This window comes from Equus quagga, chromosome 6 (assembly GCF_021613505.1).
Source record: "Equus quagga isolate Etosha38 chromosome 6, UCLA_HA_Equagga_1.0, whole genome shotgun sequence".
Classification (NCBI taxonomy): Eukaryota; Metazoa; Chordata; class Mammalia; order Perissodactyla; family Equidae; genus Equus; species Equus quagga.
In genome coordinates this window covers 117,880,154-117,895,737 of record NC_060272.1, presented here as the reverse complement: position 1 = coordinate 117,895,737, position 15,584 = coordinate 117,880,154, and the positions used below count along the sequence as shown (strand labels likewise).

The 15,584-nt window shown below is 36.8% G+C and overlaps 1 protein-coding gene across 3 annotated transcripts in view; it reads right to left on the bottom strand.

Moving 5' to 3' along the window:
• The window catches only part of CNTLN (centlein), a 314,336-nt gene that overhangs the window by 15,891 nt on the left and 282,861 nt on the right, over positions 1-15,584 (bottom strand). The window contains exon 24 of one of the 3 annotated variants that reach the window (XM_046664980.1): positions 8,688-8,776. The exons of the other annotated variants lie outside the window; for them this stretch is intronic. Coding sequence (XP_046520936.1) covers positions 8,696-8,776 — 81 coding nt within the window. The 3' untranslated portion in view covers positions 8,688-8,695. The remainder of the gene's footprint in view (positions 1-8,687; positions 8,777-15,584) is intronic. 3 annotated transcript variants of the gene reach the window in all.

Genomic DNA, 15,584 nt, shown 5'->3' with positions numbered 1-15,584 from the left:
CTCTTGGCCTGTAGGGTTTTTACTGAGAAAGCTGCTAATAGCCTAATGGGTATTCCTTTGTTGTCTTTTTCTCCCTGACTTCTTTTAATATTCTCCCTTTCTCATTGATTTTTGACAGTTATCATGGGTTTTGGAGAAGGTCTTTTTGTGTTGAGACAATTGGGTGTCCAATTAGCTTTGTGGATTTGGATATTCAGTTCCTTCCCCATTTGGGAAGTTCTCAGCTGTTATTTCTTTAAATAAGCTCTCTGCTCCCTCCTCTCCCTCTTCTCCTTCTGAGATACCCATTACTCTTATGTTGCCCTTTCTAATGGAGTGAGATAATTCTCGTAAAATTTCTACATTTTTTTAAAGTCTTAGCTCTCTCTCCTCTTCTACCTGAACCGTTTCTGTTTTTATCTTTGAGCTCACTATTCTCTCTTCCATATCATCTGCTCTATTTCCAATGCTTTCTAATGTATTCTTCATCTCATTTATTGAGTTCTTCAGTTCCAGAATTTTTAAGTTCTTTTTTAAAGTTTCAATCTCTTTGGTAAAGTATTCCTTCTGTTCACTGATTTTATTCCTGAGCTCACTGAACTGCCTTTCTGAGGTTCTTGTAGCTTGTTGAGTTCCTTCATAACAGCTATTTTGAATTTTTAATCAGTTAGATCACAATCTTCCATGACTTTATGTATGTTTTCTGGAGAACTGTTTTCTTGCTGTAATGCCATGGTACCGTGGCTTTTTGTGGTGCTTGCTGTTACTCCTCTGCTGGCACATTTGTTGCAGCAAACACGTATTTTATTTTGGTATAGCTTTGTTTTGATTCAAACTTTTCAACCTCTTAGAGACTAGAAGCTTTTCTTTTGTTTTTCAGTGGGTGGCACTATAGTGGTAGTTTTCAGTTTCTCTTACCTGAGCTGCCTCCAGCTATATTTGAGGATCTGCACTGTTCCACTCTCCACCACCTCGATTTGTGGTGTCGCCAGTACTCTCAGTTGTGGCTGTCTGTGCTTCTGGGGGTCACGGATGCCTTGCTGTTGCTGCCTTTGCTGCTGGGGGCACAGGGATGGCTGGTGTCTCAGCCACATCCAGGATCACCTGGGTCAGAAGTTCCACCTCCATGGTAGGGGGAGGGTTAGGGTTGTGGAGGAAACCTGGTACTTGGGGCGCCATCTCAGCTGTTGCCTGTTACCTTGTGGTCACAGGTGTCACTACAGTAGGGATGCAGGGCTCCTCTGTGCACCTCTGCTGCTACCAAGCTCCAAGCTGAGTCCAGGGGCCCGGGATCACAGGGCTCTGCCTTTGCTACTGCTCTGCTTCCTGTGGCCACACATGCTGCCACAGCTGGCTGGCTGGAGTTGAACATGTGCCTCTGCTGTTTCCCCCACTTAACCTCCTCTGTGTGCTCCAATTCACCCACCTTTGTACGTACCAATGTGTGTATCTTTCTGGTGTTCTGGTGTGTTGTGCAATGTAGCCTTTGTTGGGTTATGGATGTTTTACCTGCGTAGATTGAAGGGAAGAGACAAGAGGATCCTCCTCTGCCACGATGATGATGATGATGTCTGTATTTTTCTTTTGACAGTAATTATAGTGTTTTACGCCATTGAAAAAATATTTTTAATTTTCTATGTACTCAATGAATCTTTTCCTTTCGCATTTTTTAATTTAGTGTGGTACTGTAAAAAGCATTCTCCATAATGAGATATATATAAATGTATTTTCAAACCATGATTTTTTCTGCTACTTTTAAGTTTTTGTTTTTCAGTTTTAAATGCTTTATCCATTTGCAATCATATAGAAAATTATTACACAAAATCATACGAAGTTGTCCCCTCACCACCTATTGAATAGGCCATCTTTTCCCCACTGATCTCATATGTGCTTAGGTCAGTTTCTGGACTTTCCATTCTGTTCCATTTCTCTTTTCATTAGTGAAGCTTTATATTTTAACTAGTGAGGCTTTATAATAAATGTTAACACTTGGTAGAGCTATCTCCCTCTTATTACCCTTCTTTTCAGATTTTTCTTGGTAATTCTTGCTTGTTTGGTTTTCCATATAAACTTCAGATTGAGCTTGTCTAGATTCCCTCCCCCTATAAAAATCTTACTGGTAATTTTCTTTGAATGATGTTCAATTTTATTTGGATCATGTTAACATTTCAGGATGTTGAGTCTTCATAATCAAAGACCATGGTGTTCCCTTCCAGTTGTTTAAGTCTTTGTGTTTCTGAGGATCACTTTTAAGTTTTCTCTTTATAGACCTAGTTTATTCCTGGGCATTTACCTTTTGTTCCTGCGTCTAATACTGGTTACTTGTATACATAAAGATTGTTGGTATAGATTTAGCTTACTGAAATATCTTATTTGTCATAGGAGTTTTTCAGCTGATTCCTTGTTAGTTTCCAGGAATTAGATCAAATCTGGAAATGTTGATAATTTTATCTTTTATTTTCCAATTTTATACCTTTAATTTCTTTCTTTTGTTATTGTATGGGATATTAAGCTCCTCCCGAACAATATGAAATAGTAATTTTAATATATATACTTTTTTTTTTAAAGATTTTATTTTTTCCTTTTTCTCCCCAAAGCCCCCAGTACATAGTTGTATATTCTTCGTTGTGGGTTCCTCTAGTTGTGGTATGTGGGACGCTGCCTCAGCGTGGTTTGATGAGCAGTGCCATGTCCGCGCCCAGGATTCGAACCAACGAAACACTGGGCCGCCTGCAGTGGAGCGCGAGAACTTAACCACTCGGCCACGGGGCCAGCCCCATGAAATAGTAATTTTGATGGGCATACTTGACTTGTTCCTGATTTTAGTGGGATTCCTTCTACTTCCTAGGAAATACTATGCCAGCCTTAGAATTAAGGGCCATATTTGAATACATTAAGAAATGTATTTTAATATATTAATATATAATATATAGTTTAACATAGCTATCTATTCATTTTATTTCTGTTTCTTACAAAAATGGATGCCAAATCATCTTAAATCCATTCTAGCATCCATATAAATTATAATATGATTTTTCATCATAAATCTACTAATAGAATTAATAGCTTGGGGTTTTTTGTGTGTGAGGAAGATTGGCTCTGACATAACATCTGCTGCCAATCTTCCTCTTTTTGCTTGAGGAAGATTGTCGCTGAGCTAACATCTGTGTCAATCTTCCTCTAGTTTATGTGGGATGCTGCCACAGTGTGGCTTGACAAGTGGTGCCAGGTCCATGCTTGGGATCTGAACCCACAAATCCTGGGTATATTATTTTTTGATGTTCTTTTGAATTCTATTTGCTAGTATTTTATCTAGGACTTCTGCATTAATATGAGATTGATTCATTTTAGTTTTGTGCCAACTTCCAAAAAAATTTGGAAGGCATCCCTATGTTCATTGCAGCATTATTCACAATAGCCAAGATGTGGAAGCAACCCAAATGCTCTTCTACAGATGATTGGATAAAGAAGATGTGGTGTATGTATATACAATGGAATACTACTCAGCCATAAAAAAGACAAAATCGTCCCATTTGCAACAACATGGATGGACCTTGAGGGTATGATGTTAAGCGAAATAAGCCAGACAAAGACAAATACTGCATGATTTCACTCATTTGTGAAGACAACAAATACATGGATAAAAAGAACAGATTAGTAGTCACCTGAGGGGAAGGGGGTTGGGGGGTATGGTGACATACCAAAATTAGACTACTGGGGGTAAGCATGATGAAGTGGATTCAGAAATTGATAAATAACAATGTACACCCAAAATTACACAATTTTATAAAGCATTATGATGTCAATAAAATTACTTGAAAAACAAAAAGGTAAGTGTATCAGCAAAACAGCATGTCATTATACCTGAGTCAACTCATGTCCACAAAAATTATTGAGAAGACAATAATGTCTATTTTAATCAGTAACAAAATGGTCAACAATTGAAAGCAACTTGGAAGGTATCTTTCTCTTGCCATGTTCTGCAGTAGTTTTAATGAGATTGAATTTATCTGCTCTTTACTGACGTGGGAGCACTTGTCTGAATTTGGCCTAGTATTTATTGCAGGGGATGGAAACTTTTTGACAATTTCTTTTAATTTTCTATTTGTTCTGGAGGGAGTTTTGGTACATTATATTTTCCTAGAAAATTATCCATTTCTTCCAGGCTTTCAAATTTATTTGCAGAGAGTTGAGCTAAGCTGTCTGTCATACTTTTTTTTTTCTGTATCTATGGTTATTGTCACTTTTCACTGTTATTTTGTATAGTTATGGTTTCTCTTTTTCTTAATTAGGTAAGCTAAAGGTTCATCTATTCTATTGATTTTTCCCCAAAAAACAACTCTGTGTTTTCATTTATTAATTTTACATTTTTAATGTGTTAAATTCGATTTCAAGCTTTAGATTCTAGTTATTTAATTCTTGAACTGAATGTTTATCACTTCTTGTTTATTAATATAAACATAGAAGGCTATATATATATTTTTTTGAGCACTGATTTAGCTATATCTATGAGTTCTGATAATTCTAGAACATTATTCTTTTAGGGATATTCTACAATTTGTTCACATTCTCTTCTTTACCCAAGAACTTAAAAAAAAAAATTTAGGTGGTAGTGACCTCCGTTTTCTGGTTTTACAATTAATTGTAGTTTTATTGCATTATTCTCAAAGAAGGTTATATACACCATTTCTACTTTTCAGAATTAATTGAGGTTTTCTTTGTGGTGCGTCTTGGGTTGGATGACCTGGAAACAGATCTGAGACGGAGATTTGTGTGCAGGAGCTTTATGGGGAAGTACACTTAGAAACAACTCCTATAGGAAACTGAGGGAGGCAGGACTGGGCAGAGGGAAATGCTGAACGGCACTGCAGTTCCAACGGAGGCTTCGTGCCATCTTGCAGGGAGCTCTGGGGCTGAGATGCCTTTCGGAGTTTCTCATCTCCGCTTTTTCCCCCCCGATACATGACATGAACTTTTACTTGGTTGTTCTTTATTGTTTTGAGTCCGGAAACTTTACTAGAACATATCCAGGGTATGAAATATTAAATCAATTTCCCCTGGTTCATGTTATGTTCTTAGAAGTCATTTGTTGGATTATAGCTTCAATATTGTTCTGTTCCATTATTTTAGTTTTCTTCTTTGAAGACTTCAGTTATGCATACGTTGAATCTCTGTCACTTGCTTCATAAATCCTTTTTTCCTCAATATGTCATTTTTTTTTAAGATTGGCACCTGAGCTAACATCTGTTGCCACTTTTTTTTCTTCTTCTTCCCAAAGCTCCCCAGTACATAGCTGTATATTTTAGTTGCAGGTCCTTCTCGTTCTGCTGTGTGGGATGCCACTTCAGCATGGCTTGATGAGTGGTGCTAGGTCTGCGTCCAGGATCCAAACCAGTGAGACCCTGGGCTGCCAGAGTGGAACATGCAAACTTAAAACCACTTGGCCATTGCGCCAGCCCCCTCAATATGTTTTTTTTTAAATTGAGGCATAATTAGAATGAACTAACTAACACATTTTAAGTGTCAGTTTAATGAGCTTTGATGGTGTATGTATCCATGTAGCCACCACCCTGCTCAAGATATAAAACATCTTCGTACTCCAGAAATTGGCCTGATGCCTCTTTCTAAGCAATTCCTCCCACACTTAGACAGCACTGTTCTGATTTTATCATCTTAGCTTAATTTTGCCTGTTCTAGAATGTCACATAAATGGAATAATACACTACATACTCTTTCATGTCTGACTCTTTTGCTCAACATGATTTAAATTAAATATCCATCCCCATTTGTTTTGTGTATCTACAATTTGTTATTTTTCCTTTAGTTTACATTAAATGCAATAAGTTCAACATATTTATACACACATTCATATGAAACTAGTAATATATATATATTTTTTTGAGATAATTTTATTTATTTCTACTTCTTTGCTTTGTGCGCCAACTTGCTTTCATCTATTCCTATGTCTCACCATATTTTCCCTAAATTCTTACACCTATTTCCTCCTTAAACACATGCTTTTTAGAGGAAATTATTTCATTAATATTTTTAATTCATACTACAATATTTTCATCTGCTCTGTAGTAATTTATCTGTGGTGAGATTTCTTTTCTTGCCATTTACTTTTCCTGTTTCTTTCCTCCATTCTTACTCTAGTACATTTGTATAGATATTGTGTTGGTTCATATTTCAGGACTTCCAAGTCTTATTTAAGAAATACATTTCATAAGACTGTAGCTACCATAGATAGTGATTCCTCTGATGGATCTGGGCAAAGTAAATTGAAAACCTCTGGAAAGTATCCATCATTCTAGTCGCCATTAAGAACATTTATGGGGGCTAGCCCCGTGGCTGAGTGGTTAAGTTCGCGCGCTCCACTGCAGTGGCTGAGGGTTCGGATCCTGGGCGGGAACATGGCACCACTTGTCAGGCCACGTTGAGGTGGCGTCCTACATCCCACAACTAGAAGGACCTGCAACTAAGATATACAACTGTGTACGGCCGGGGTTTGGGTAGATAAAGCAGAAAAAAAAAAAGAACATTTATGATTCATGGGAAGAAGTCAAAATATCAACAGTAACAGGAGTTTGGAAGAAGTTGATTCCAACCGTCATGGATGACTTGGAGGGGTTCAAGACTTCATTGGAGGAAGCAACTGCAGATGTGGTGGGAATAACAAGAGAACTAGAATTAGAAGTGGAGCCTGAAGATGTGACTCAATTGTTGCAATCTCATGATCACTTTAATGGATGGGGAGTTACTTCATATGGATGAGCAAAAAAAGTGGTTTCTTGAGATGGAATCTACTCCTGGTGAAGATGCTGTGAAGATTGTTGAAATGACAACAAAAGATTTAGAATTTACATGAACTTAGTTGATAAAGCAGCAGCAGGGTTTGAGAGGCTTGACTCCAATTTTGGAAGAAGATCTACTGTGGGTGAAATGCTATCAAACAGCATCCATCACATACTATGGAGAAATCGTTCATCAAAGGAAGAGTCAATCAATGCACCACATTTCATTGTTGTCTTAAGAAACTGCCACAGTCAACCCAACCGTCAGCAACCACCACCCTGATCAGTCAGAAGCCATCAACACAGAGTCAAGACCCTCTACCAGCAAAAAGATTATGACCCGCTGAAGGCTCAGGTGATGGTTAGCACTTTTTAGCAATAAAGTATTTTTTAATTAAGGTATATACATTGGTTGTTTTTAGATATAATGCTTCTGCACACTTAATAGACTACAGTATAGTGTAAATATAACTTTTATATGCACTTGGAAACCTAAATATTTGTGTGACTTGCTTTATTGTGATATTCACTTTATTGTGGTGGTCTGAAACCAAAGCCACAATATCTCCAAGATATGCCTGTATTAGAAACTTCTAGAACTTTCCCCTAAATCTTGCACCACAAACAACAGACAAAAATGTTTCATCCTTGACATTCTTTCCAACATTTGCTGGTTTACACGTCTTTTTTTGAATTTATTTCTAAGACTTTTACTTTTTGATGCTATTGTAAGTTGAAAGTTTTAATTTTATTGTCCAATTGTTTACTGCTAATATATTAAAAAATTCTGATTTTTATTCTTTGACCTTATAGTCTATGAAATGGCTAAACTCTCTTGTTATTACTAGTAATTATTCTATAAATCTTTAGGATTTTCTATGTAAAGAATCACGTCTCATCAGAGAAATGTAAATTAAAACCACAATGAGGTATCACCTCACACCCATTAGGATAGCTGCCATCAAAAAAATAGAAAATAACAAGTGTTGGTGAGGATGTGGAGAAATTGAAACCCTTTCACACTGTTGATAGGATTGTAAAATGGTGCAACTTCTATGAAAAACAGTATAGTTAAGAAGAGAACCACTATATGATCCAGCAATTCCACTTTGGGGTATGACCAAAAGAACTGAAAGCAGGGTCTCAAAGAGACATTTGCACACTCATATTCACAGCAGCATTATTCACAAAAGCCAAGAGGTGGAAGCAACCCAAAAGTCCACTGACAGGTAAATGGATAAATGAAACGTGATATAATATTACATACAATGGAAAATTACTCAGCTTTAAAAAGGAAGGAAATCCCATTACCTGTTACAAAGTGGATGAAACTTGAGGACATTACGCTAAGTGAAATAAATCAGTCACAAAAAACCAAACACTGTATAATTCTACTTATATGAGGTATCTAAAGCAGTCACATTCATAGAAATAGAAAGTGAATAGTGGTTACCAGGGCTGGGGGGAGGGGAAAAAGGAGAGTTATTATGTAACAAGTATAGAGTTTCAGATTTGCAAGATGAAAAAGTTCTGGAAGTCTATTTCACAACAATGTGAATATACTTAACACTACTGAAGTGTACACTTAAAAATGGTTAAGATGGGGGCCGCCCCCTTGGCCCAGTGGTTAAGTTCGAGCGCTCTGCTTCGGCAGCCCAGGGTTTCGATGGTTCAGATCCCGGGCGTGGACATGGTACTGCTCGTCAGGCCATGTTGAGGCAGCGTCCCACATGCCACAACTAGAAGGATCCACAACTAAAAGTATACAACTATGTACTCGGGGGCTTTGGGGAGAAAAAGGAAAAATAAAATCTTTTTTAAAAAAAATGGTTAAGATGGCAAATTTTATGTTATATTTTTCACCAAAAAAAGAAAAACCTCATCTGCAAATAGAAACAGATTACTATTCCTTACCAATCTTTCTATCTTTTTGCATCCTTTTTCTTGACGTATCGCACTGGAATGTTGAGTAGAAGCAGTGAGGGAACAACTTTGCCTTGCTCCTAGTCTTAAGGAGAAAGAGTTTAAATATTTCACATGAGCTATGATGTTAGCTGTGGGTTTTTTTGTAGATGCCCTTTAACAGATTAAGCAAGTTGTTTTCTACACTTAATTTTCTGGGTTTTGTGGATGTTACCATAATTGGGTGTTGCATTTTGTCAAATGATTTTAGGAGGACATTTTTTGAAATTCCCTTTTGTTCTATGAATAGGGTGTACTACATTGATTGATTTTTTAAATTGTTGAATCAATCTTTCATTCCTAGGATAATAGCAATTTATTCATGAAGTAAAATCCTTTTCATATAATGGTGGATTTGACTTATGATAATACAGTTGAGGATTTTTGCATCTATGTTCATGGTGAAATGTTGGCCTGTAATTCTGTTTTCATAATGCCTTTGTCAGGTTTTGGTTTCAGGGCTATGATGGCCACATAAAATGATTTGGGAAGTATTTTCTCTGCTTTTATTTTCTAAAAATGTTTCTGCAAGATGGTGTTATATTTTTCCTCAAATGTTTGATGGAATTGATGAGTGAAACCGTCTGGATCTGGAAAGAGCATGTGTGTTTTTGTGAGTGAAGATTTTAGATATTTTTTTTTAAAGATTTTATTTTTCCTTTTTCTCCCCAAAGCCCCCCAGTACATAGTTGTATATTTTTAGTTGTGGGTCCTTCTAGTTGTGGCATGTGGGATGCCACCCCAGCATGGCTTGACGACTGGTGCCATGTCTGCACTCAGGATCGGAACCGGCAAAACCCTGGGCCGCCGAAGCAGAGTGCTCTAACTTAACCACTCGGCCACGGTGCTGGCCCCCGTTTTAGATTTTTTAAAAGTCCAATTTCTTTAGTTAATAAAGAGCTACTCAGATTTTCAGTTTCATCTTTTATCAGTTTTTGTGATGAAAAGAGGCAATTCTGGATGGTCCTGGTAACTCATTTTCTTTCTCCTCTTGCTAGTTTAGCAGGGAGATGACTCAACTACAGAGTCAGTCTGAGGAAAGAGCAAGGCCTTTAGCTGATGTCTGTACTCTTGGTAGGCAATGCTCAGCCTAGGATCCCCAGTATGCAGACACTGTGGGGACAGGGCTCTTCGTCTCTTTGGGAGTGCACTGTTGCACAGCACATCCAGCTTGCTGGTCTAGGCAGATCTCTCTCTGCTGGACACTTGACCATGCTGCATACCAAATATTTATACTCAGTCTAAGGTGTGGAAGTTCTTGGGCTGTGTGCATTCTACTACTTCTCTGCCTCTCAGCTTTCCCCAAATAAACTCTAGGTTATATCTGAAATGTGTGGTGCTAGTAGTGCATGACTGTGACTCCTTTACATGATAAGTAAGATGTACTTTTCAGAGAATTTGTCCATTTCACCTAAATTGTCAGATTTATTGGTACAAACTTGTTCATAACATTTCCTTATTATCTATGTTTGTAGGATATGTAGTGATGTCCTATCTTTCATTCTGCATATTGGCAATTTGTATTTTTCCTTTTGATCACTTTAGCTAGGCATATCTCAGTTTAGTTGATCTTTTCAAAGAACCATCCTATGTGCATTTTAAATTATGAAAGAAACTGCCATATTACTCTTCAAAATGTTGTATCCATTTACATTCCTTTCAAAAGCATGTGAAAGTACTTTTTTCTTGTCAATTTTAGATTTCATACATCTTTTATAGTTTTTCAGTCTCATGTCAAATAGACATGAGATTATGTTTAATTTTTATTTTGCATTTCCTATATTCCTAGTGAGATTGAACATCTTTACAATATATTTATGGGCTATTTGTATTTCTTCTTCAGTGAATTATTTTTATTACTTGCCCTTATTTCTATTGAGTCGTCTGGTTTTTGTTCATTGATTTGCTGGAATTCTTTACATATTTTAGATATTATTTTATCTGTTATATATGTGCAAATATTCTCTCACACTGTTACTAGTCTTTTAACTTTATAGTATCTTTTCCCTACAGTCAAGTGTTTTTATATAATCATGGTTTTTAGTTATAGCCTTTACTGATTTTAGGTGTTGTGTTTTGATTATGGAGGTTTTTGTCCCATCTCAAAATTATAAAAATTTTTGTAATGGTTTAACCATTTTTTTGTCTATGTGAGAAAGACTGGCCCTCAGCTAACATTGTTGCCAAGCTTCCTGTTTTTGCTTGAGCAAGATTGTTGCTGAGCTAACATCTACGCCAGTCTTCCTCTACTTTGTATGTGGGACGTGACCACAGCACGGCTTGATGAGCAGTGTGTAGGTCCGTGCCTGGGATCTGAACCCATGAACCCTAGGCTGCCGAAGTGGAGCATGCGAACCCAACTACTATGCCACTGGCTGGCCCCTAACCATTTTCTTTTTTATTCTTGCATTTTATATCAATGTGTAATATAGATTTTTGGGTTGTGGGTGTTTTATAGCTAACCATATTATTCTTTTCTAAATTGACAGCAATTTCTCCAATGACATTATTCACTATCTTACCCTTATACTGATTTGAAGTGCAAAATCACTCTAAACTCTTATATACATGAGTCTGTTTTTGGAACTCTCTATTCTGTTCCAATGCTCTATACATCTATTTCTACATTACTCATGCTGCTTTATTTACTACAGCTTTATAGCATGTTTCGTGTGTGTCAGGGAGAATCTTCCTCTCTCTCTGTCCATTCTTCTCCTTCTTCTTCAGCCTTCTTCATTCCTTCTCTTTCAGTTATTTTCCAGAATCAGTTTGTGAGTATCTTGGGTCTGCATTAACATTTATATTAACTTTGGAACAAATTCTTACATTTACAATACCAATTCTTCCATTCAGAAAAACAGTACATTTATTTAGTTCTGTTTTATGTCCTTCAGTGTTTTATAGTATGTTTTACAGGTTCCTTGCATTTCTTGAAAGGTTTATTCTTGGGTATTCAAGTTATTTTTTATTATGGTAAACAGAAATTTTGAAATATTATTTTTAAACATGCTATTACTTGTAAAGGCTACTTTATTTTGCATATTGACCTTGTTTTGAACTCGTTGCTGAATTATCTGGTAGGTTCTAATAGTTTATGATTTGATTCTCATGGATTTTCTAAGTCCACAAACATGTCATTGATAATCACAGTTCGGTTGTATACCTTCCATAACTATATGTTTTTCTTGTTTATTTGCATTTCCTAGAGCCTATAGAACAAGTCTTAATAGTAGCAATGAAAGAGGCATCTATGCCTTATTCCTAAGTTTAATAAAAATTCTTCTACTCTTGCACATAAAAAAATGATGTGTAATGTAGGTTTCTGGAAACTATCCTGTATCTCATATATCAGATAAGACACAGGCTTGTGTGCTGTTACGATGGACACAAATGAAAGCAGCCAAATAAGCTGGAAGTTTATTTCACTTTTATGTAAAAGTCCACACAGAAGCATTCTAAGGTTATACAACAGCTCCCTAATGTTGGGAACCCAGACTTCCTTCTATGTGTTTGGTCTGCCATTCCAACGATGTTGCTTTTTTTCTTAATAATCTGAGATGGCTCACCACCTTATCTGAATTCCCGACAGTAATAAAATGAGGAAGGGGAAGAAGAAGACATATGCCTTTCCTTTAAAGCCACAACACAAATAGGATATATCACTTTCACTCACATCCCACAGGCTAGAAGTTAGTGACCTCATCACATCTTGCTTCAATAAATAAATAAGTTACATAATAAATAAGGGGGCCGACCAAATGGCTGAGTGGTTGAGTTCGCGTCCTCTGCTTGGGCGGCCTGGGGTTTCCCTGGTCTGGATTCTGGGGAGCGGACATGGCACCACTCATTGGGCCATTCTGAGACAGCGTCCCACATGGTACAGCTAGAGGGACTTACAAGTAGAATATACAGCTGTGTTCTAGGGGGCTTCGGGGAGAAAAAGAAGAAAAAGAAGAAAATTGGCAACAGATGTTAGCTCAGGTGCTAATTTTAAAAATAGTAATAACAATAAAAAATAAGTAAAAAGGCTTAGAAATGTGGGAAAATTGCTGGGAAACCAAGTGCCCAGTTAAAAACTTAATTAGTATAGACAGAGGTAAAAATGCATATTGGGACAACTATCTGTCTCTGCAACATCATTAATTTAAAACTTTATTTTGTTTTCTTTTTCTAGCATCTTGAGTTGAAAGTTAAATTTTGGCTGAATTCCAAAGGTTTTGATACCTTGCTATAGTTCATTTTGAAACAGTTCATAAACTTACTTTTTATTTCCTCCTCAACCTTAAATCATATAGATGAGTTTGGAACTTCTAAGTGGATAGATACATTTTGGCCACTTAGTTTGTTAAATCATAGTCATATTACACCATACTGAGGGTACATTACCTAAATGATTTTTGGCTTTTTTGAACTTGTTGAACTTTGTGGCCAAAGATGTTCAATAAATTTTGTGAATGTTCTGCATGGGTTTGAAAAGAAAGTAGCCTTACTCACATTTTCTCTACCTGAATTGTTGATTTCTGAGTATAATATATATTAAATATACCACAGAACAGTAAATACACTGCAGATTTATTGAATTCCTTTTGTATTTTCAGCCAATTTTGCTTAACATGTTGTCAGGTACATAAAGATTCATGACTTTTACACTTTCTTTGCAAACTATCCATTTTTAACAAGAAGAAATTGCCCTTTTTGTCCTTCCTAATGATTTTTGTCTTTAATTTTGTTTCAAAACAATATTGCTATATTTTCTTTTGGGTAGCATTTATCTGGTATATATTCAGTGTGTTCTGGTAAACCAGCTCTTTTGGTGTGGGGGAGCCATGATTTGTAATGTTTGTCTATTTATGGGGTGTAAATACATCCACCATGATTTACGTCGAACATGAATGTGGAAGTGAGAAGAGAGATATAAAATCAGCTCTTATAAGCTGGTATGAGCTAGCACCAGGATACCATATTTGTTATTCTTTCATTTTTTAAGCTTTTGGATCACTATGTTTTAGGTGCATCTTTTTCTCAATCTCATAGTCTCTCTCTCTTTTTTTTTAAAAAAAAACATATATTTCAATTTCATTATATATGTTGTTATTAACGGTATGTTTGGATCACCCTATCTTTTTTATTTTACCATGTTTCTTATCTACTATTCCCTCCTTTCTTCCATCTTTCTTTCTTTTCTTCCTTCTTCCTGGCTTGTATTGAATTGATGGAGCTTTCTTTATTCTTTTTCATTTCTTCTAATTTTTTCGAAATTAAATACTCTGTTTATAATCCTGTGGTCACCTTTAAACCTTTTCAACATATATTTAATATTGCATTTCCCATATCTAGAGTTTCTTATCCTCAGATGTTCCACCAAAACAAAGAAGAAACTTAACTCTTCAAACCAACCAACTCCTCCCACTTCCAGTACTATAATCATTAAAGTCAATAATTATTTCGATTTAACTGTAGGTTTTATTAGCTTCCTTGTTTTCTATTTCATATGTTCTAAAGATTCACAGGGTCCTATTCAGGCAACAGACCTGAAGAGGTGAAAAGATAAGCTATTTGAATACATGGAGGAAGAGGGCAAAGACCTTGAGAGAGAAGATGGCTTGCAGTATTCAAGAAACAGCAATGAAGTCAGTATGGCTACCGAGAAACAGAAGAAAGTGAAGTCACAGAAATAACGACAAGACTGATCATGGAAGCCTTGCAGGGCAGTGAAGACTTTTCATTTTATTATGTAATGAGGAGTCATGAGGCAGTTTTGAGCCAGGATGTGACAGGGTATGTTTTCTGTTTTAAAAGAATCATTCTGACCAACGGACGGAGAAAAGACTGCCTGGAGCAAGAGCTGAAGGGGGAGACTAGCTAGGAGAGTAACGCAGAGGTACAAGCAAGAGAGGATGATAACCTGGACCAGGACAGCAGCAGTGGTCAGAGGCAGTGCAATTCTGGATCTATTTTCAAATAACAGCAGAAGGGTTCGATGAAGAATTAGAAATGCAATGTGAGAAAAAGAGAAGAGACAGGGGTGACTCCAGGTTTGGGGCTGGTGACAGTCTGGCTAACTGGTGAAAAAACAAATCCTGCGACAGAGAACACTGTAAGGGGAGTAAGGCTGGGAGGAGTACAGGTTCCACTGGGTTGTAGGCCTGGTAATGAGAAAAAGAAATTTTCTTCAGGCTGCTTCTGTTTTCTCAATGAGATAAGAGCTGGAGTGAGGAGCTAAGGAGGGGGTAGCTGCTGCAGGTTTGAGAAGATAGGAGAAAGACTGCTTAAGAAACTCAGAGGCTGAATGCAGTGGGAAAATACAATAGGTTTATCACATAGTGATGAGGTTCCACCTGAAGTTCTTGGTTACTGAGTTAAATTAAGACCAATGAGAATGGTTGTGATCTTATTTAGATACATTCAGCTGCTTGGGTCCAGGTGCAAAGTGGGTAGAGATTCAAAATAAACTAGGTTTGGATTTTTTTCATGTGACTATGACAGAGGGACAGATGAGGAGACTGAGGATATATGTAAAAAAGTGACCACGATAGAACATGGAATCCTTGCTGCATGCGGGGAAGCAAGGGCATAACGAGAAGGAGGATGTAGTAATTAGTGAAAAAGTGGTAAGGACAAAGAATTTGAAGTTATAATCATGTCAAAGAATTCTTGGAGTGTGAGTACAAGAAGAAATAGTGGTAAGATAATAAGACGCTGGAAATAGATATTTTGAAGTCAATGCAGTTATCAGTAACGACAAGGAAAGAGTAATATTTCTTAATAGGGACCTTCTGGTATTTTGGAGATGACAATTTTTCCCTGTGTGGGACTAACCTTCACAGTGTAGGATGTTTAAGCATCCCT